Genomic DNA, 20240 nt, shown 5'->3' with positions numbered 1-20240 from the left:
ATGCCTTGCTTGGGGCCTTGAAGCTCTTGTGCCCACCACTTGGGGTTGAGAGGAGACAGCATGTACCCTCGTCTGGCGGAGAGATGAGACCTTGTGGACAGGCAGTGGTTTGCTCCCTTCTCCTAGAGATGGCTGGGCTGGGCTGGGAGTTGCTAGTCAGGAAAGGGATGTCTGAGGGGATAGTCCTGCAGCAGGGGTGGGGTGGGGAGGTGGAGTCCTCCAAGGCGCCCAGACTCTCGCGGTTCCTTTCCAGCAGACCTAAGAGGCTCAGAGGGGCCCAGAATGCTTTTCAATGTACTTCTGACATTTAGATAAATTGCCCATATCGGATGTTTTCTTGCTGTCCTGGGATCATGGACAAGGGGGGTGTCAGGTGTGTCCCTAGGGTTCTTGTGGAGTCCCAAGGGCCTCTTGTCCAGCTCCCCTGTCCCCAGTCTAGAATCTCTCTTCACAGAGATGCTGCCACTGTTGCATGCTGGGAAGGGCGGCCCAGGCCCGGAGCCAGACCTGTGAGCCCAATCTCATGATAAGCTACCAGTGTGGGCTGGTATTCCGTGCCTGCTGCGTGAAGGGCCAAGAGAGTTCAGACTTCCCCCGTGGTGACGGTGGGGACCTTCAGGACCCAGGTAACTCCTCCCTCTTCCGATGTGGAGCCATGTGTTCTATGACATAGTCCGTACTTCAGGCTGTGTGTTTATGACACGGTTGGTTTATTCTTTCTGTGCCTGTCACATTGCTGGATTCTGCCAATCACAGATGAAAAGTATTAGCCGGGCAGTGGTGGCGCACGCCTTTAATCCCAGCACTCGGGAGTCAGAGGCAGGCGGATCTCTGTGAGTTCAAGGCCAGCCTGGGCTACCAAGTGAGTTCCAGGAAAGGCGTAAAGCTACACAGAGAAACCCTGTCTCAAAAAAAAAAAAAAAAAAAAACCCAACCAAATAAATAAATAAATAAATAAATAAATAAAATAAAATAAAAGTATTATAGGAAAGATCATGAGTTTGGATCCTCAGCACTCATATATAAGCCAGGCAAAGGGGCAATGCATCTTTAACCCAGGCCTCAGGGTATAGAGTAGGTAGGAGGATATCTAGAGCCTCAGTTCAGTGAGAGACCCTGCCTCAAAAAATAAAATAGGAACAATAGAGGAAGACACTAGATGTTGACCTGTGACCTCCACATGTGCATGCATGGGTGCAACACCTGTAAACACATATGCACATACCACACACCTAAAGAAAATGTTAGAGAAAAGATACTGAGTCTGTACTGGGTGTGCACAGACATTTTTCTTGTCATTCTTTGAACAGAAATAACAACTATTTATATAGCATTGATTTTGCATTAGGTATTAAAAGGTATCTAGAGATGATGAAGGCATATGAGAGGATGTGCATAGATTACAGACAGACATTATGGTGTTTTGTGTGAGAGTCTTGAATGTCTGTGCATTTAAAAAATATATAATTTATTTTTATTTTATTGTACCAGTGTTTTGTCTATATTTAGGTAAGTGCATGCAGTGTCCATGAAGTTCAGAAGAGGGCATTGGATCCTCTGGAACTGGAGTTACAGATGGTTGTGAGCTGCCATATGGGTGCTGGAACCAAACCTGGGTCCTCTGCAGGAACAGCACGTGTTCTTAACTGCTGAGCCATCTCTCCAGCTCCTTGTATGTGGGTTCTAATGCCCTCCAGGGTCCTGGAATCAATCCCCATGTGTACCAGGATTTTTCTTTAGGGCCACCAACCAGCTCCCAAATCATGGCACAGAGACTTCTTATTAGTTATGAATGCTCGGCCTAGCTTAGCTCATTTCTGGCTAGCTCTTTTAACTAAAATTAATTAACCTGTTTCTCTTTATCTACCTTTTGCCTCAGGGCATTTACCTTTCTGTATGTTCCACTCTGTGTCTGCTGGATGGCCTCAGGCATCTCCCTCTTTTTCTCCCTCATTCTTTTCTCCTTCTTCTCTCCTTCTTCTCGAACCTAGATTTCTCCTCCTATTTATTCCCTCTGCCCACTCTGCCTATCCTTTTCTGCCTAGCTGTTGGCCAATCAGCTTTTTTATTAGACCAGTCAGGTGCCTTAGGCAGGCAAGGTGAAACAGGAACACATCTTTTCATAAAACAAAACAAAACAAAAAACAAATGTAGCATAAACAAATGTAACACACCTTTATGTAGTTAAAGTAATATTCTGCAGCATAAACAAATATAATACATCTCTACATAGTTAAATATTGCACAACACCCATGGATACCAAAGGGCAGCTGTATAGAGAGATTGATGTCTGATCGGGGTTGGATGATTGGAGGGCAGGCCAGAGCCCCAGGGGAGAGCTGATGTGGCCCAAGTCCACAAGCTTGAGCAGAATTCTTGCTGGCAGAATTCTCTTCCTCAGTCTCCATCTCTTCGGTCCTCCAGCTGGTTAAGTAAATTCACTAACCATTCAGGAGGGCCATGTGATCATCTCCATCAAAGCCCATCGACTTAAATTCTAATCTCATCTTAAAAATACTGCCTTCATAATGGCATCCCATTAAGTTGCCACGTGAGGTTGACTATCATGGCTGAGAGATTGGATGAGTACCAACTGCTCTGCAGGCATCTGGCTCCACAAGTGTCTGGCCTTCGAGATTTCACCTTGCCCTGGTCCCAGCCCTGGGCAGGGTGGGTAATTGCCCTTTGATCTGATTCTCCCATGAGGATCTTGATGTTTAAGTTTACATGACGAACAGTGGAAGGAAGAGAACTTGGCCTTTTGAGTTTGGGGGCCAGTGTGGGCCAGCTGGGTGCCTCTGTGTTCAAGTAGCAGGCACTTTCTCAGAGGAGTGTGGGACCCCAAAAGCAGTTCCCGGAGATCTGAAGCTGCTGTTACAACCTCTCCTCTCCCCATTGCCTACAGCCAGATGTACTTGAAGCCCTGAGGGGCATGGCTTTGTGTTGTAGGAACTTCTTGGGTTTGTTTGTTTTTTTAAACTTATTTATTTTTATGTGTATGAATGTTCGTTGCATATATGTATGTGTACCATGTGTCTTTGGAGGTCAGAGGAGGGAGTTGGAGCCCCTGGGGTTTGAGTTACTGGTGGTTGTGAGCCCATTGTAGGTGCTGGGAACTGAACCCAGGTCCTCTGCAAGAACGTGTGTTTTTAACCACTGACCCCTCTCTCCAGCCCCAAGCTCCCGGTTTTTTAATCGGCTCTCACTTACACTGTGAGCTCCCGAGCCTCACGGGGAAGCCCTCGGAAGGTGCAGGCATCTGCCCACCATGCTTGCTGGGGATTTTGTCTCACCCTGGCCTCTCTTGAATTTTATACTCCCAGACTGCAGTATTCAGTTCAGTCCGTGTTTCAGGGCATCTTTTAGAGGCTTTCCTGTTCCTCCAAGTGAAGGCCCATTTAATAAGGATGAGAGAACGCAGAGTGTGTGAATGGGCCTCCCGCCGGATGCTGACAAGAGAGGTAGGTGTGTCTTCTCCTACGATGAGATCGGATGGGATGCTCTTTGTGTGACCATGTCTCATCCCTCTACCCCCAGCTAAGATTCCTGATGACGAGGAACAAGAAGACCCCTACCTGAATGACCGCTGTCGAGGTGAGGCCTTGGGGCCTGTGGGAGCCCGTTGGTAGGCAGCTAACAAAGTCCAGGGGGACGGTGTTGACTGCTGCTAAGACTCACCTGGGAAGTACTTCCGCTCTTGTGGCCCTGGTGGCCTCTGTCTTCTCCGTCCCTGAGTGCTTAGAGCTGGGGCGTCTGTGTGGGAGGGTGGCTTATGGAGGCAGGACTGGTGTGAGCACTCTGAGCACCAACAAGCACCCAGGCTCTGTGACGGTGATGCTTGTCCAAGGCTGGGATGCCCCAGGAGAGTAGCCTTTGTGTCCCTGGAGCCCCAGCTGTCCCTTTAGAGTCGTGATCTCCCAGGAGACCTTCGCGCTTCAGTCAGAATGGCCTGGCAGCTCTGTTTTTCCTGATTAAATGGTTTTCTTTGGGAGCATTCTGCTGGCGCATCTAGCCTGGCAAGTCTGTTTCAGTTTCACCCAAGGGCTCACCCTGTGATTGGGTGTTAATTACGGAGGCAGCTTAATCACAAAATGATGGTGTTAGTATTCCGTGTCACCCGGCACTGAGGCCGGGAGGGAGAGGAGAGAGAGTGAGAGAGAGAAAGAGCTCCAGAAAGCCTGGCATCCTCTCTGGGTGGCTCCAGATGATTCCCGGGAGGGTAACAGCTGGGTGACAGCTGGGAGTGTGCAACTTAGGAGGACGCGTTAGCCAGGACGGTGACGCCTGTGTGCCCCTGGTAGCTGGGCAGTGGCAAAGGAAGACGATGCAGGCACAGGCCTGTCCCGAGTGGGGTTGTACTTAAAAGGATCACCGTATCTGCTCTGTAGGGAGTGTGGGTCACAGGGGAGGTGCCAGGTAGGAAGAGACCGTACCAGCAGTTGTGGCCACACTCGGGCCTGGGCCAGTGTTAGTGGGAATGGGCCGCTGGGAAGGCCTGAGAGTTCCGTGGGCTTGGGTAGAGCCTGGCCTCCAGGTGGAGCCTGCTCCAGGGAGCAGTATGCCTCTCCAGGTCCGCTCGAATCACAGAGGCAGCACCTGTTCCCTAGCTTGTCAGATCTCTTCAGTCGCCCCAGAGGTACCCAGAGCCTAGGCCTGGGACTGTCTCGAGGACCACGTGGGAATATTCCCCCGAGGACCACGTGTGGCCGCAGCAAGGAGCCTGTCTTCTGTGTCAGTCGTCTCCCTGAAAGGGTCTCTGGAGGTCTCTCGGTGTGTTCACTCGCTCCCGTGGGCTCTGGTTGCAGGTGGCGGGCCTTGCAAGCAGCAGTGCCGTGACACCGGGGACGAGGTGGTCTGTTCTTGCTTTGTGGGTTACCAGCTGCAGGCGGATGGTGTCTCCTGTGAAGGTAACATCTGAGGGCTGGTCACCGTGCTTGGGAGCCTCCGCTGGAGGTCTGAGCAGGCCTGTGTGGCACAACCTTGGCCCCCTTCCTGGAGGACAGCCAGGACCTGCTTGCCATTGCTGTCTGGAGTTTGGGCTCTGGGACTAGGCTGTCTTCTAGAAGATATAGATAGCAGTGTGGGAATGAGGCTGCATTGGGGTTCGCCTGGGTTCTGGATTCAGGATCTGTCGTGAGGCCTTGGGCAAGTCTTTCAGCCTCTCCTCTTGTTTAGGAGATGGGGATGATGTTTCCTCCTTTGTGAGATTCTTGAAGATGCTGTGATCCTGGGGCCTGGCACTTACTCAAAGTGGTCTGAAACTTCACAGGGCTTGATTTGGTGATGGGCCCCTCTCCCGGTGTGCCCACAGCAAGACTCAGCTCAGTTTGATCAGGCAAACTTGATGAATGCAGGAAACCAGATCCACCGTGGCTTCTGGAACATCTCTTCTGCTCAAGCTTAAGGCTTGGTTGTTCTCGCTGGTTACTTCTGCCTCCCCTTAATCTCTCTAGATATCAATGAATGCATCACAGGCAGCCATAACTGCCGGCTGGGAGAATCCTGCATCAATACAGTAGGCTCTTTCCGCTGTCAACGGGACAGCAGCTGTGGGACTGGCTATGAGCTCACAGAGGATAATAACTGCAAAGGTACAGCTCCCATCCACATCTAAAAAACCTCCCCTTCCCCAGCTGTGGGTGTGGGAAAGGGCCCATTGGGCTCTGTGGTGCTGCCCCCATGTGGCTGCCTGGGCTACTGCAAGAAGGAGGTGGTCAACTTTCTTGCAAGTGCATAAAGGTGTCAACACGGGAAATGGAGGAAGAGCCGGGTCTGTGATGAGCAGGTTTACCTTAATATGGTGCTGCTGAGTTAATGATGCTCGGAGCCTGAGCCCTGACAAACAAGTTCAGGGGCCTCACTTGTGTTTCCATTACGAACAAAACCCAGGCAGTACCGGACCAGGCTCCAGGGAAGACTCTAGGGCAGGTCTTGTGTAAAAAAATGTCAATCATTGAATTATGTGGGATGACCCAAGAGCCAGACGCCTTCTCCTGGCAGCCAAGCCCTTGAGCAATCCTGCAGCCCCACCCTGCAGGCTGAGTCTCCGGACTCCAGAGCCTGGGAGCCAAGCCAGCTGAGTAGATTACACTTGAACCTTTGACAGCCGTGAACTTCAAGGCAGGGCAATCCATCTTGTCCTCTCTTGATGTAACTATTGTTAATATTTGGAATATTATGAAGACCTCAGGATGAAAAGAATTACGGAGTCTGTGTTGATTGTTGCTGAGATGATTGCCGTGTGATCTAATCTAAACATACACTTCTAAATGAGTGGTAGTGCCTGCCAGAAGAATGCCTGGGTCATTTGTTAAATAACAAAAAGCTTGCCTCATAAGCCAGGGAGGGGGAGTATTTTTTTTTTTAAGTCTTTAGCAATTTTTACACAGTTTGGCTCACTGCAGGCCTTTTCGTAACACCCTTTCTGTTGAAATGTTTTGGGGTTATAGTCTGAGAAATGAACATTTAAAAAAAAAAAAGTACTTTCTTGTGATGTTAAAGTATTGTGAGACGCTTCTGGCGGGAACCCTTGCTAACGATCTCCTTTTTTTATGATGCACCAGATATTGACGAGTGTGAGAGTGGTATTCATAACTGCCCCCCCGATTTTATCTGTCAGAATACTCTGGGATCCTTCCGTTGCAGACCCAAGCTGCAGTGCAAGAGCGGCTTTATACAGGATGCTCTAGGCAACTGCATTGGTAAGACACGCTGCCGCTAGGGAGGATGGCCCGCCAAGCCGTCGACAGTCGGCATAGATCAGGGGCTGGCAAGCTTCCCTAAGGGGCAGATAGCAAATGTCACAGGCGCTGTGAGCCATGTCCGGGTCACAGGGACTCGACTGGGCAGTTACAGTTCGAAAGTCTCAGAGTAGATGCACAGGTGGTGGCATGGTATCCCAATAAAACTTTATTTATAAAACTACTCGTGGGCTGGTTTTGGTATAAGGGTCTAATCCCCATGGTTTGGATGGAGGGTGGGTTTTAGGGTCAGAGACGCTTAGATTGGAACTTCATGTCCTAAGATTTGCTTCCTTCCTTGAAGCCTCAAGTGCTTCCCATATAAGATGGGAGAGATTATGACATCTGTCTGAGAGGCTAGAAGCAAGGACTAAGGCGGGTGCTTGTGGTGGGACAGGGAAGCAGCATTTGGTATGTGATTGCTCTCTGCCACAGCCACTTAGGCCTGGAGAAGTTGTTTCACGGCAAATGGTTGAAGTCATAGAGACAGAATAGTGTCGTAGTCACCAGGGGCCCAGGGACGGGGAGCTTGTGTTCGATGGAGACAGTTTCCGCCTGGAAGATGAAGGGGCTCGGAGATGGATGGGTTGATAGCGGATGGACCACTGTGTAAAGGAGAGGAGATGATGTGGACTTGGGGTGACAATGAAGAGGTCAATGAAAGGCTGCTCAGGTGGGAGGGGCACCCATCTCTCTCTCTCTCTCCTCTTGTCTTGGGTGCTGCTCTGGGGCGCCTGCATGCCTGTTAGCGTTTGAGCCCAGATCTGCCCCGTAGATCTTCTAAACTTTTCCTTTGAGGTCAGAGAGTCCCTTCCTCAAGCTACAGATGTCGCTGGTTGGAACCCAGCCTTCCCTCTGTCCCCTCTTAAAGGAGAATATTGGATACTAGATATGCAAATTCCTCTCTTATTTCTCTCTTGACTTGTAGCTAACCTTGCCCTGGTTCTTCTTTTGAAATGGGATTGAAAGTTCATTTCCCTGTCCCTGCCTTACTGACCCCAAGGTAGAACCTTTTAGGACACCTGAGCCTCACCCACATACCCTGGGTCTTAGCCGGTGTCTAACATCTGTCTGAGCTATGGCGACCTTGGCTGGCTCATGAATTGGCCCCTTGCCAGCCTCCTGGGATCAGACTGTCAGCACTCTGCACACGTGCAGTAAGCAGGGTGGCTGTGACTCCCCTGGGGCAGGGAAGAAAGAGGGTCCTGCCAAGACTTGCAGCCTGCTCAGGGGGCTCTGGAGGAGGACGCACCAGCTGAGGACGGAAACCCTGACTCATGGCAGAATTGGCCCTGCTTTCCTCCATGAGAAAATCTTTACGGGTCTCAGCATGCCCCCGGGTTTCCCTCCGCAGAGTGCAGGGGCAAAGGTGCTCAGTGAGCCATCCCTCTGTGTAAACCCCAACCTCTCTCTCTCTCTCTCTCTCTCTCTCTCTCTCTCTCTCTCTCTCTCTCTCACACACACACACACACACACACACACACACACACACACACACACACACAGATCTAAGCCGTGGAGGAGCCCAGGATGTTGGCCAGATCCCAACCTCGTGCATAGACCTCTCCCATCACCTCTGTGTAGGTCCACAATGACATCAAGGATATTCAGCACAGAGGCTCCCCCCCCCACACACACAAGTTGACATGGGGGGAGCCCCCCCCTTTGTACTTACTGTTCACAACCAAGTTAAGGGCTCGCTCTTCAAGAAATTACCTCTTTTAGCGTAAAAACCGTGCATACCTGGTTACAAACCAGGAAAACCTAAAGGCAGGAAATAATGCCCTGCCTTCAGGGCCAGCCTCCAGGTGGGTGGGGCCGCCCTTCTGGGCACCGCTCCCTCAGTTTGTTTTTTCATGGAAACAGAACCGGACTGTTGGACTAGTCGGTTTTCCCCTCTTGACAACATGTTTAGAAATCATTCTGTGCCAGCGTTTTTATTCATGTTTAAAATAATAACATCAGCAGCAGAAATAGCTATCTGGAGGCAGTGTGGAAATAAGGGGAAGAGCCGTGCACCATGGTGCACGCCGGTCATCCCAGCACTTGCAGGGCTTGAGGCAGGGGGAATGCCCTGAGTTGGAGGCTAGTCTGGACTCTATAGGAATTAGAGTCCAGCCTGGGCTACATGTTGAGACCCTGTTTCAGAATGAAACCTTTAAAAAAAAAAAAGGGTGGAGGCCATCCAGGAGAGAGCTGCAGGCTGTCTCTGCTCCTCTGTCTGTATCCAGGGCCGGCAACCCACACACTTCTGCCTGTGTTCCCATCTATGATGGGAAACACTGACCCCAGGATCTCCCTTCCTAGAACCCCACTCCATTCCCTGCCCCTTGCAAGGAAAGATGCGTTCTGCCCTGTCAGATGAACACAGGGGACAGAAGGCTGGGCTGAGAAAGCAGAGGCCTTCTCGATACAAAATTAAAATGTTTTAGATCTTTGAGGTTGACTCTTCAGCACACTGTGAGGAAATCTTTTCGGGGTTTTCTTATTCTTTTTCTTCACCCTCTACCTCAAGTCCCCTTTTTCCTTCATTTCCTGGTGGGGGCGGGGGAGCAGTGCTTCCCTATATGCTAGCCCACAGGTGCCAGGTTCTTTCAAAGATCCTGGGGCCGTCAAGGGTCCCAGCTGGTCTTAGAAGTGTTTTGTAAGACCAAGTGAGCCGGGAATGACAGCTGGAGTGCCTGTGCTGGTGCCGTGGGAACCCACGAGGGAAAAGCACGCAGTGTGTCCCAGACCCTCCCTGGCCTTTCCTCTCTATTCATATCTTTGTTGATCCACTTTTGATTCCATTCATTCATCTATCGTCTGCTTTCCGTGGAGCTCAGGCCAGGAGACTCTTCTCTGAGGAGCACACAGTCTCAAGAGACACCAGGCTTGCAAATGAACAGTTTGGGAAATCACCCCAGACAAGCGCACTCAGGGCCGAGGGCGTCCCTGCTGGCCACTACACTCACCACTGACAGCAGGCAGGAGTTGCCAAGCTTTGTGTAAAGGGCTAGATAATGGATATCAACCTTTCCAGCCATCTGGTTCCTGTCCTAACCACCAGGCTCCTGTCGTGCTAATGCAAAAGCAGCTGTAGACCACATGTGAGGCAGCAGGCCTGGCTGGCTGCCAATAAAACTTTATTTACAAGGATAAGCAGTGGGCCAGATCTGGCTGGAGGGGGGGCGGGGATTCTTGAGGAAGGACACTGGGAGTGACTGTGAGCATGGATGCCAGGGCTCTAGACCTGGGCTCTGCTGCCCTCTCTGCCCCTTGTGAGCCTGAGGGGTTGCTCTCTCCAGGGTCTGGGTTCCCAGTGTAACATACAGACAGTAATGCCGGCCCTGCCACTGCAGGCTGGCTATTGCAGTGCGCAGTGGTGACAGATGTGCATGCCCCTGTAAACTCTGAAGTGCTGCGTTGTCGATGTGGAGGCCCATTCCAGGGATGGGAGGGAGTCAGGGATGATTCTTTAGACAGCCTGAGGAGGGCGGGGCTTGGCCATCATGGAGCAGGCCTCTTCTTGTCATTTCATCTGTCAGTCTTCCACCCTTGCCCCCTTCCTGCTGACCCCTGACCCCCGGTGTGCTTTGTGAATGTGTGAACTAGACTGCTCCTGACTTTCTGAGAGCTAGATTCTTCTAGACATGCTTTAGGAGGAGGCTGGTTACTGGTACACGTGTGTATGTGTGTGTCCCTCAGTAGTGAATGGCCAGTGCTCCCCATACTATAGTGTGGAAGGAGACCCCATGCGGGGAGTTCTGAGTGGCCGGAGTCAACTCAGATGGGTGACACAGGAAGGAGTTTATTGTGGAGAAGGTGGTCAGAGGCATGGCTACCACACTGACTGGGGGTGGGACCCTGAGTGGCTGGTCCAGGAGTTGTAGATGTATTACTAGGACTTCCAAGGCCGAGACAGGTGAAGTAGACTACCCACCAAACTTAGGGCCTCACTGTTGTCTGGGGCTGGTACAGAGGAGTGGGCACCAAGCCCAGGGCAGGGCCCTATCTACCTGTGTGGGTCAGAAAGCCACCCCAGCAGGTGCCGCAAAAGATGGGAAGCAGGAGGGAGAGGACAGGGAGGGACCTGAGGCTACCTTGTCCTTTGACCTTTGCCCTTGTGTAGGCAAAGGGATCAGGGCCTATTGGTTTGTAGCTTTGCTGAGAGAAGGGACAGGCTCCTTTGGAGGTTCAGTGGCTGTGTGCATGGATAGCCCCTGTGTTTAACCACGCCGCATCTTGTCTCTTTTCTCTGTAGATATCAATGAGTGTTTAAGTATCAGTGCCCCATGCCCCGTGGGGCAGACATGCATCAATACGGAGGGCTCCTACACATGCCAGAAGAACGTGCCCAACTGTGGCCGTGGCTATCATCTGAACGAGGAGGGGACTCGCTGTGTTGGTTGGTATCTCTCTCTCATACACACACACACACACACACACACACACACACCACACACACCACACATACACACACACACACACACACACACATACCACACACACACACACACACACACACACACACACCACACATACACACACACACACCACACACACACACATACACATACACACACACACACACACACACCACACACACACTCATACACACACACACACCACACATCACATACACACCACACACACACACACACACACACATCACACATCACATACACACACACCACACACACACATACCATACACACCACATACACACACACCACACACACACCACACACACCACACATACACACACACACACACATACCACACATATACACATCACACACACACACACCACACATACACACACACCACACACACACACCACACATACACACACACCACACACACACACCACACACATACACACACACCACACACACACACACACACACACACACACCACACACACACACACACACACACACACACACACACACACACACACACACACACACTTCTGAAATTTGGCATTTCTGTCTGTTTCCAGCACAGTCTTTCCCTTCTCTGGAAGAGATAGTTGGTCTCCAAAGTGAAGACATTCTGCCTGTCCATCCATCATCATCCATCCATGCAACCATCCATCCATGCATCCATCCATCCCATTGCCCCTCCCCCGGCACAGGCCTTTGCTGTCTTGCGCAGACTAGAACAGTAGCACCCCCACACTTCTAGCCTTGTCTCCAGTCTGCCAGTGTTCTCAGGGTACCTGATCACAGCTATTGGTGGCTAAGTTCGGACACCCAGAATTCAGTTCTCCTAAACTGGTCACAGCGAATCTAGATGACATAAATCTTGCTACAAGACCGCCGGGTGGTGTCTTGTTTATCCCCACCACATGCTGTGTTGTTCTGGGCCAAGGCAGTCAGCTGGCCTAGATCCCTGCCAGGAAAGGGGCCTCCCTCCCCACAACCCCTAAGCCGTCTCAGCACCACCCTCACAACCCTGGGTACTTCCTGTCTCCCTGGAGATCCGGGGCTGGCTTCCTGGGGGGTCAGCGGCTGTTCTAGATTGGGCGCAGCGCATGGTAGATGCTCCGTGAAGAACAGGGTGCCAGGGTACAGTTTCGTGTGCACACTAACAGGCTCTCGCTGTGTCTTCCTTTCTCCTTCACAAGATGTGGATGAGTGCTCACCCCCAGCGGAGCCCTGTGGGAAAGGCCACCACTGCTTGAACTCCCCTGGCAGTTTCCGCTGCGAGTGCAAGGCTGGCTACTATTTTGATGGCATCAGCAGGACTTGTGTGGGTATGTGACTGTCTTTCCGGTCCTAGGGGTCCTGGCCAGGTGACTCCACACGGGGGACAATCTGTGGCACCTAGGGTGACCATGCCCATCCCATCCTCATCTCAGAAGGTCCCGAGTGTGGGCAGTCAGGAGACATTGTCTCGCTGCGCCTCTGCCACCACCCTGGCCTCGGGCCACCCTGAGGACACTAACGGTGTCAGCCTGCTTCCTCATGGAACAGGCGTTCTGTCTGACCCCAGCCACCAAGGTTTTCTAAGACTCTAGTCCAGGTCTGCAGGCTGGCAAGATGTCAGTGACTTCCCAGATTTGCTACAGACCTCTAGGGCTTCACGGCTTGGGACGCACCATTCCTGAGGCAGTTAGAACGCTACCCAGCTAGAGCTTGCTGTTACCAAACCAGGATACTCAATGGAGGCCGACAGCTGCCCTGATTCCCTCCCCCCACACACACCTACCCCCCCCCAGCAAATCCCAGCAGACTCTCCTGTGGGCAGAGGGCTGGCAGAAGGGCATCTGTCCAGATGCGCCACATTTGTCAGAGTGCAGGGCTTCCCACAGACACAGTCAAGAGAGGCCTCGGCCCTTCCATCTGAGACACGAAGGGACTTAGGGGCAGAGGACCGTGAACGGCTGCCATTGGGACATGGCACTACTCCGGCGGGACATGCTCTGAGCTGACTGTGCCCCTCTGTTTCAGACATCAATGAGTGCCAGCGCTATCCTGGGCGCCTGTGCGGCCACAAGTGTGAGAACACGCCGGGCTCTTACCACTGCAGCTGCTCGGCGGGCTTCCGGCTGTCTGTGGATGGCCGGTCTTGTGAAGGTGAGGGTGGGTCACGGGGTGGTCGGGAGCCTTGGCCATGTCCCTCCTTTGCTTACAGACTCATTTGGAATTTCCTAGGCAGATATTTTAAGGATGCTAGGACCCTCAGCCTAGGGACGTGACTCTAAGCCAGTGGCTGCCATACTGAAACTCGGCCAGCTCCCTGGCAGGGCTCGGTCAGTTGTTTGGGTTCGTGAGTCTTGCTGTGTACAGATAACAGAGTGTCTTGTGTTATCAGCTGTGGTTATTGTTCCTGGCTGTGCTTAGGCATCTGAGCTTTGTGCTTGGGTAATACTGAGGACACCGTGCTGAGGCCTAGCTAGCCTTGCCTCTGCTATATGCTATTAAGCACATGCACTGTGAGTATAGCAAGATGTGGTTCCTGTGTCAGGGAGTATGTTTATGATGTGATGGAAAACCACACTGGACATAGATTGAGCAGGTGACCTGGCCAGGCATGTTGGGGCCACAGATAGGAAACACTGAGCGAGAGGCTAGTAGCCTATCTCTTCTCCCCTTCTCAGAAACAGAGTAAATGTATGTAAGAAGGAATCTCTAAGCCAGAGATCAGCAAGCTTTTTCTCTCCCAGCTGCATGGTTACTATTTTAAACCTTTCTGGCCAGTCTGTAGACAGTACTCCACTCTGCTGTGGGAACACAAAAGTAGCCATAGGTCCTGGTCAAAGGGGTTCATATCTGTGTGCCAATAAAACTTTATTTGCAAAAAACAAGTAGGGGGCCAAACTTGGTCTGGAGCTTGCTCTAGGTGAAGGGAATTGGTAATCAATAGCTGGGTTTCAAGTAGCTCCAAAGTTCAGAGGTTTAGGAGTACCAGGGCTATTGTCCCATAGGCTAGGTCATCTGTGTCACCATCTAGGAGATGAAAGTGGGGAGAGCAGGAAAGATTTTCGCTGAGAGCTAGAAGGGGCTGTGGTCATGATAGGACTCTGGATATGCTATCGTATTGTGCCCATGCCCTGCAGGGACAGGATTGAAGGGAGCCAAGCCTGGAGGCTGTCACTCATCCTGCCAGGAGATGGTGTGGCCTCACGCAGGCAGTAGCAGAGCTGGAGAAATTCCAGATTTCTCAACTACAGTGGGCTGCAGTGGAGGCCTCTCTCCCCTTGGGCGTCTCAGTCTTGCAGCTTGAGACTTGACTTCCCTGTTTTGGTTCGCATCAGGGAGGTGATGAGGAAATATTCTGCTCACCTTCTCTTGAGTCCTCAGCCTGCTGTGGAGGCAGGGGCTTGAGGTGTGGCTCTGAGCCCTGAACCCTGGGAACCTCTTCTCTTCTAGATGTGAACGAGTGCCTCAACAGCCCCTGCAGCCAGGAGTGTGCTAACGTCTACGGCTCCTACCAGTGTTATTGCCGACGAGGCTACCAGCTCAGTGACGTGGATGGGGTCACCTGTGAAGGTGAGGGCACCCTGTGTACTGTGGGGAGCACCCCGATCCTGCCACCACAGCAGCCTCTGGCTGCATTTCAGAATCCATGGCTCGGAAAGCCTGCTGGGATTTCTCCACCCTGTGAAGTTCCCGTTTGCTCCCTGAAGAGAGGCAAGGCTGAATCCTTGCTTTTCCTCTGATAGGTCTCAAAGACCTTTTTCTGGGGTTGAGAGTGAGGTTAGGAAAAGAGCAAACCAGTCCTCGGATTGCTCTTAAATACGAATGCTGTGGTGGTAACCCCTTCCGTGTGCTGGCACTCCGAGCCACGGGGCACAGGGCTTGGCAGCAGTACGTGTCTGAGAGGTGAGGAGTGACCTGAGGGCCACCCGACCCCTGAGAGACTGCTCTGGCCTTTGGAGCTCCATCCTCACCAGGCCTGGCCATCATCTTCTCTGTAAATACAGTACTCCCTCCTGGACTGTTGGTACAGTCCAACCAGATGACAGTCCAGGAGCACCTGGAAACTTCCAGGACAAATCTTACTGATGTTATAATAAGCTTAGAATCCCCAGTTCCAGAGCTATATGTGTGTGTGTGTGTGTGTGTGTGTGTGTGTGTGTGTGTGTGTGTGTGTGTGTGTGGAGAGACACACAGGGCCAACCCAGGGCCTTGCTCGGCAGATGCTGTGTTCCTAGACCTAAAACCTGAAGCTTTTTGAGTACCAGTGTGACTCCACAGTGGAAAGTTCTATACCATGAGTCACAGTCAAACTCAGGAGCACTGAAAGTACTGTATAGCGATGCCTTTAGTCTGTGTGTATGAGACAAATGGATCTCGGCTTTAGACTTGACTCTCATCCCCAGGACATCTTATTTATGTAAATGGCAGTATTCCAAAATACCCCAAATACTTCTGGCCCCATGCGTTTCAGATGAGCACTCAGCCTGTGCTTTTGTGTGATGTGTAGTGAGTTTTGTTTGTTTGAATGGCTGCTTGAGTTAGGTGCTTTTTTTTTTTTTCCTTTAGCAAATTGCTCTCTATTCCCCTTCTCTGTGTGTACTTCACACTATACTATCCCTAGACTAAATATCCCTAGACTAGTCCCACCCCATCCCTGGGCCTCAATTTCCCCTTCTGTAATGATGGTCTCTGTGGCCACCCTCAGTGCCTGAGGCCTCTTCCTGGCTTGCCTTCTGCTGCTGCCCTCCCAGCCCAGCCTGGCCACCTAGGGATGCCACGTGGCCTAGATGCAGCCATGGCCGTGGACCAGAGCTAGATCCTGAGGGCGGACTCTGACTCTCCTGTTGCAGATATTGACGAGTGTGCCCTGCCCACTGGGGGTCACATCTGCTCCTACCGCTGCATCAACATCCCCGGAAGTTTCCAGTGCAGCTGCCCCTCATCTGGCTACAGGCTAGCCCCCAATGGTCGCAACTGCCAAGGTGAGTAAGGCAGACTCTCTGCGTTGGGGTCATCCATGTGTGTTACAAGTCGCACGGTGTCAGGGGAGAGAGAGTGCTTCCCAGATGCAGGGCTGTACCACGGATGGGAATGATTTCAGGGACTGGGGAAAAGTGTCCTGGTCTCCTACACAGAAGAACTAGCCTGTCCTCAGGGCTGTCTGGGCTCTGAAGGTCCTGTCAGGTAAGAACACCTGAACTCTCCCACTCTGTCCTTGTCAGTTCTTGGAAGAGCGACACAGGACCCTGTCCTCAGCCTAGTCTAATTATGCGTTCTCTCACCCAGTCATTGGACAGACAGGCTGTGAACCAGGCCCTAGGCTACAGACCTGAGCAGGTGTCGGGGGCCTCTGCTCCTGCAAAGGGCTGGCTGTGGTCCGGTCTGGGAACTCTAGTGGTTGTAAGTGTTTAGTGAGCTAGGGTCAGCTCTGGCATGGGCTTTGGTGGTGAGAGCTAGTAGAGTCTATCTGTATTTGTTCCCCCTTTCTGAGAACTTGCTGGGGTCCCCAGCATTCCATGGTCACCCATTTGACGACTGACCGTGCTGAGGACAAGCTTGTGAACAAATGGTCCCGTGTGTGCACTCCGGCTCACACCAGGAGCAGATCACGGGCAAAGCTGTCCAGCCCCCTTCTTTACAAGTTCCCATGAGCTGGTGGTCCAGGGGCTCCAGAGAATCCCAGGTCCTGCCCATGAAGATGGTCACTAGTGACCCCCCCCACACAGGTGCAGAGAGAGACAGTTCCTTGAGGCTGGCTGACCAGCCAACCTAACCAAGTGCTGGGCACCGGGTTGGGGTGGAGGCGGAATGTGGGGAGTAATAGCATAAGATTCCCGATGTTCTACACATTCGTGCCTGGGCACCCACTTACCTCCCCCCAACACACATACACACATACACATGCATACCACCACCACCACCACCAGCAAAGAAGGCGGCCAGCCAAATCTCTGGAAGGGACCCGCTCAACTTCTCTGAGGTTGGACAGGACTGTTTTTTTCCCCACAGTCCTGCTTTCTGCTCTCCTGGCCCGGCTCTCCCTCACCACAGCCTGGAGTCCTGCCCAGAAGCAGCAGCAAAAACACATTCCTGGGCTGGCGAGATGGCTCATTGAATAAGGCTCTTTTTGCCAAGCCTGGTGATCCTGAGTTCAATCCCTGGGACCCACATGGTGGAAAGAGCGAGCAGACTTTTTGCAAGTTGGCCTCTGACCTCCACACACATGCTGAGGGACATGCCCACCCCCATCTTCCAAATAAAAAGGTTTTTTTTTAAAAAAAAAAAAAAAAAAAAACAAACCACCAACCCACATTCCTGAGCTGTGGTCTCTGAGATTGGCAAGGGTTGCTTTTGCCAGGGACAATCAGACACGTGACATTTCTTAACAGCTGCCTCCTAGGCTTGGTGATACCCCTGAACCCCACCCACTTGGAATGTCGTATAAGAGGCTTCCCCACCTCTAAAGGCTCCAGGCCCTGTAGCAGCATCTCTAGGCCTGGTCCCCCCCCACCCCCAACATACACATGCCATCTAACCACTTTAGTTACCGCCCTGAGACCCAAGGCAAGATGCATAGCTCCTTTAGGTCTTGTTCTTCACCTGTGATGTGGGACCATAGTCTCAGACCCTTCCTGACCCTCACGATATAGCCAGTCACACATGAGGTCAGGGTAGCGTTCCTTGAGAGCCATGGAAAGGTGCTAGGTGGTTGGAGCACCAGATCCTGATGCCTACCTGCCTGGGTTCAAAGCTTGGCTCTGTCTGTATAGAATGTGTGACCATGGCCAGGTCCCTCAAGTTCGGTGAACCCTCTCTAAGATGAGGATTGTAACACCAGTTGCATGGCCACCCCTGCCAGCGCTTCAACGACCTTCACACGGTATCCGCTCTGGTTGCGTACCCTCACTCCGGGGATTTAAATACGCTAGTGCTCATGTAACCCTCCATGTTTGGTACACAGAAGATCGGGCACCAGACACTGCTCCCGTGGAGGGCAAGGAGGTTAATATACGGTTTGCGTGGGTAAGGGGATGGCTTTCATGGCTTTAGTCTATACCACACTGTCTCTGGGTCTCCACAGACATTGATGAATGTGTGACTGGTATCCACAACTGTTCCATCAATGAGACTTGCTTCAACATCCAGGGCAGCTTCCGCTGTCTGTCCTTTGAATGCCCGGAGAACTATCGCCGCTCCGCAGACACGTAAGTCCCTGGGGCCCCCCGCTGTCATCTGCCTGTATTGGGCTTCCTAAAGGCCCCCCGCTCTGGGCATGGGCAGGTGGTTCACAAAGCTGTGGCCTTAGTGTTCTCTTATTCGGCCTTAAGAACCTGCTGATTCTTGCAGCTGAGGTCCCTGAGGGCCAGTGAGACTATCCTCAGGAGGCCGTGGGGGTGACTGCAGATGGCATGCTGTCGTTGAGACAGACCTTCATCAGTCACTTCATCTGTAGCATGCATATGTGAGACTATGCTGACCCAGATGAGCAGGTGGCAACGTCACTGTCTTGGCCCAAATCCAGGATTCAGGGTGACTTGTTAAGGCATCTTTCTTCCTTCTAGCTGAGTGATGTGTGGGAACAGCATGGGATATCCTGTGTCCTGTACTAGAAACTGGGTGACCATGTATCCTTGTAAGCTCCAATCACCATGGTGTCCTCTGTGGTGTCCAGGAACTCCTTCCTCGGGGAGTTTGGAGGACTCCCAGGCCATGGTTCTCCCTGCAACCACCCTCATCTCCGTTCTACCCAGAGAACCCCATTTACTTGCTACAGGGCAAGCTCCACTCTGGGAGCTCATTCCGGGAGTGTGGACCGATGCCCTCCCCGCCAGCACAGGAACTCTCAAAGCACGCATAGGGGTGGACACCTGGGTTTCCCACTGTGCTCTCTTGACCTCGCGCTTCTCTTTGGCTTTTGACCCGACACCGCTCCTGCTCAGTGGTCAGTGTTTCCTTTTGATGGTGCTTTGGGCACCGTGTTCAGCCCCTGACCCAGGGGACTGCTCTTGCTGTTGTGGGCTCTGTCCAGCTTCCAGTTTGCTCCACCCTAGAAACCGTGAGGTCTTTCTGACCTTAGAGCTGCTTGCCTACCACCCGCCCTCATCCCCTGACCTACTGTATTTCCCTAGTATGTTTTTGGTTTTCCGAGAGGGTTTCTCTGTGTAGTTTTGGTGCCTGTCCTGGATCTCACTCTGTTGACCAGACTGACCTCGAACTCACAGAGATCCACCTGCCTCTGCCTCCCGAGTGCTGGGATTAAAGGCGTGCGCCACCACCGCCCGGCCCCTAGTGTGTTTTTAATCTACTCACAAACTGATCACTTCTCTTGATGTGTTGATGCAGACCTGTAATCCCAGTACTAGGAGGCAAAGGCAGGTGGATCACTAGCTTGAGGACAGCCTGGGCTACATATTGAGACCTTGTCCTAACAACACCAAGTGCCTTGTTTCTTTCTATGTCTGCACCAGGGAAAAGCTACTCCAGAAGTAGGTATGCAAATGTGTCACATCCCCAAGAGCTCACGAGTTGTGCAATAGCCAGGCGGCAGTGGCAGAGCTGTCCTGAGTCACCAGGAAAGCTATGCACCCTTGGTTTGAGGCCGTGTTCTGTTTCCCATTATAAATGGGTTTCAGGATTCCAGAAGCCAGGCTATGGTTGCAATGGTTACTTTTAATTCCTGTGCAGCCGCCAGGCTGAAAGAGGAGGCTGCCCTACCTGGGGCAAGACACATGAGAGTCCATGGGCAGGCAGGTTGACCTTGCTTACTGAGGTGATTGCTAAGGTGGGCAAAATCCAGCCACCGGTAGGCTGACTGTATACAGGCTCCTGGGTAGACAATGGGCTGTGGATGGCCGGCCTGCTGGGCCAGCTTCTAGGAGCACATGCCAGACAGTGAACAGAGAGTACACAGGGTTCTGAGAGAGTGGAGAGAGGCCAGCCTGGCCGCGGGAGGGGTGGGCAAGTGGGATGGTGTTGGCCAGGCTTGAATTAAGGTCAGTGGGAGCTGAATTAGGCAGTGGGAGAGATTGGGGGGACACACACACACACTTAAATGGGGTATCCTCAGGTCACCTGGGGTGCATTTCCTTC

At 52.2% G+C, this 20240-nt stretch overlaps 1 protein-coding gene across 2 annotated transcripts in view; it reads left to right on the top strand.

Moving 5' to 3' along the window:
* Fbln1 (fibulin 1) overlaps nt 1–20240 on the top strand; it is an 84675-nt gene that overhangs the window by 23915 nt on the left and 40520 nt on the right. For both annotated transcript variants that reach the window (XM_028878136.2, XM_028878138.2), the window contains exons 4-14: nt 455–626; nt 3539–3595; nt 4807–4908; nt 5455–5592; nt 6565–6702; nt 10985–11128; nt 12353–12481; nt 13179–13304; nt 14601–14720; nt 16001–16132; nt 18232–18355. In XM_028878136.2, coding sequence (XP_028733969.1) covers nt 455–626; nt 3539–3595; nt 4807–4908; nt 5455–5592; nt 6565–6702; nt 10985–11128; nt 12353–12481; nt 13179–13304; nt 14601–14720; nt 16001–16132; nt 18232–18355 — 1382 coding nt within the window. The remainder of the gene's footprint in view (nt 1–454; nt 627–3538; nt 3596–4806; nt 4909–5454; nt 5593–6564; nt 6703–10984; nt 11129–12352; nt 12482–13178; nt 13305–14600; nt 14721–16000; nt 16133–18231; nt 18356–20240) is intronic.

Source organism: Peromyscus leucopus, chromosome 20 (assembly GCF_004664715.2).
Source record: "Peromyscus leucopus breed LL Stock chromosome 20, UCI_PerLeu_2.1, whole genome shotgun sequence".
NCBI lineage: Eukaryota > Metazoa > Chordata > Mammalia > Rodentia > Cricetidae > Peromyscus > Peromyscus leucopus.
Note: the sequence above shows the minus strand (reverse complement) of the source record. Positions and strands in the feature narration are given on the sequence as shown.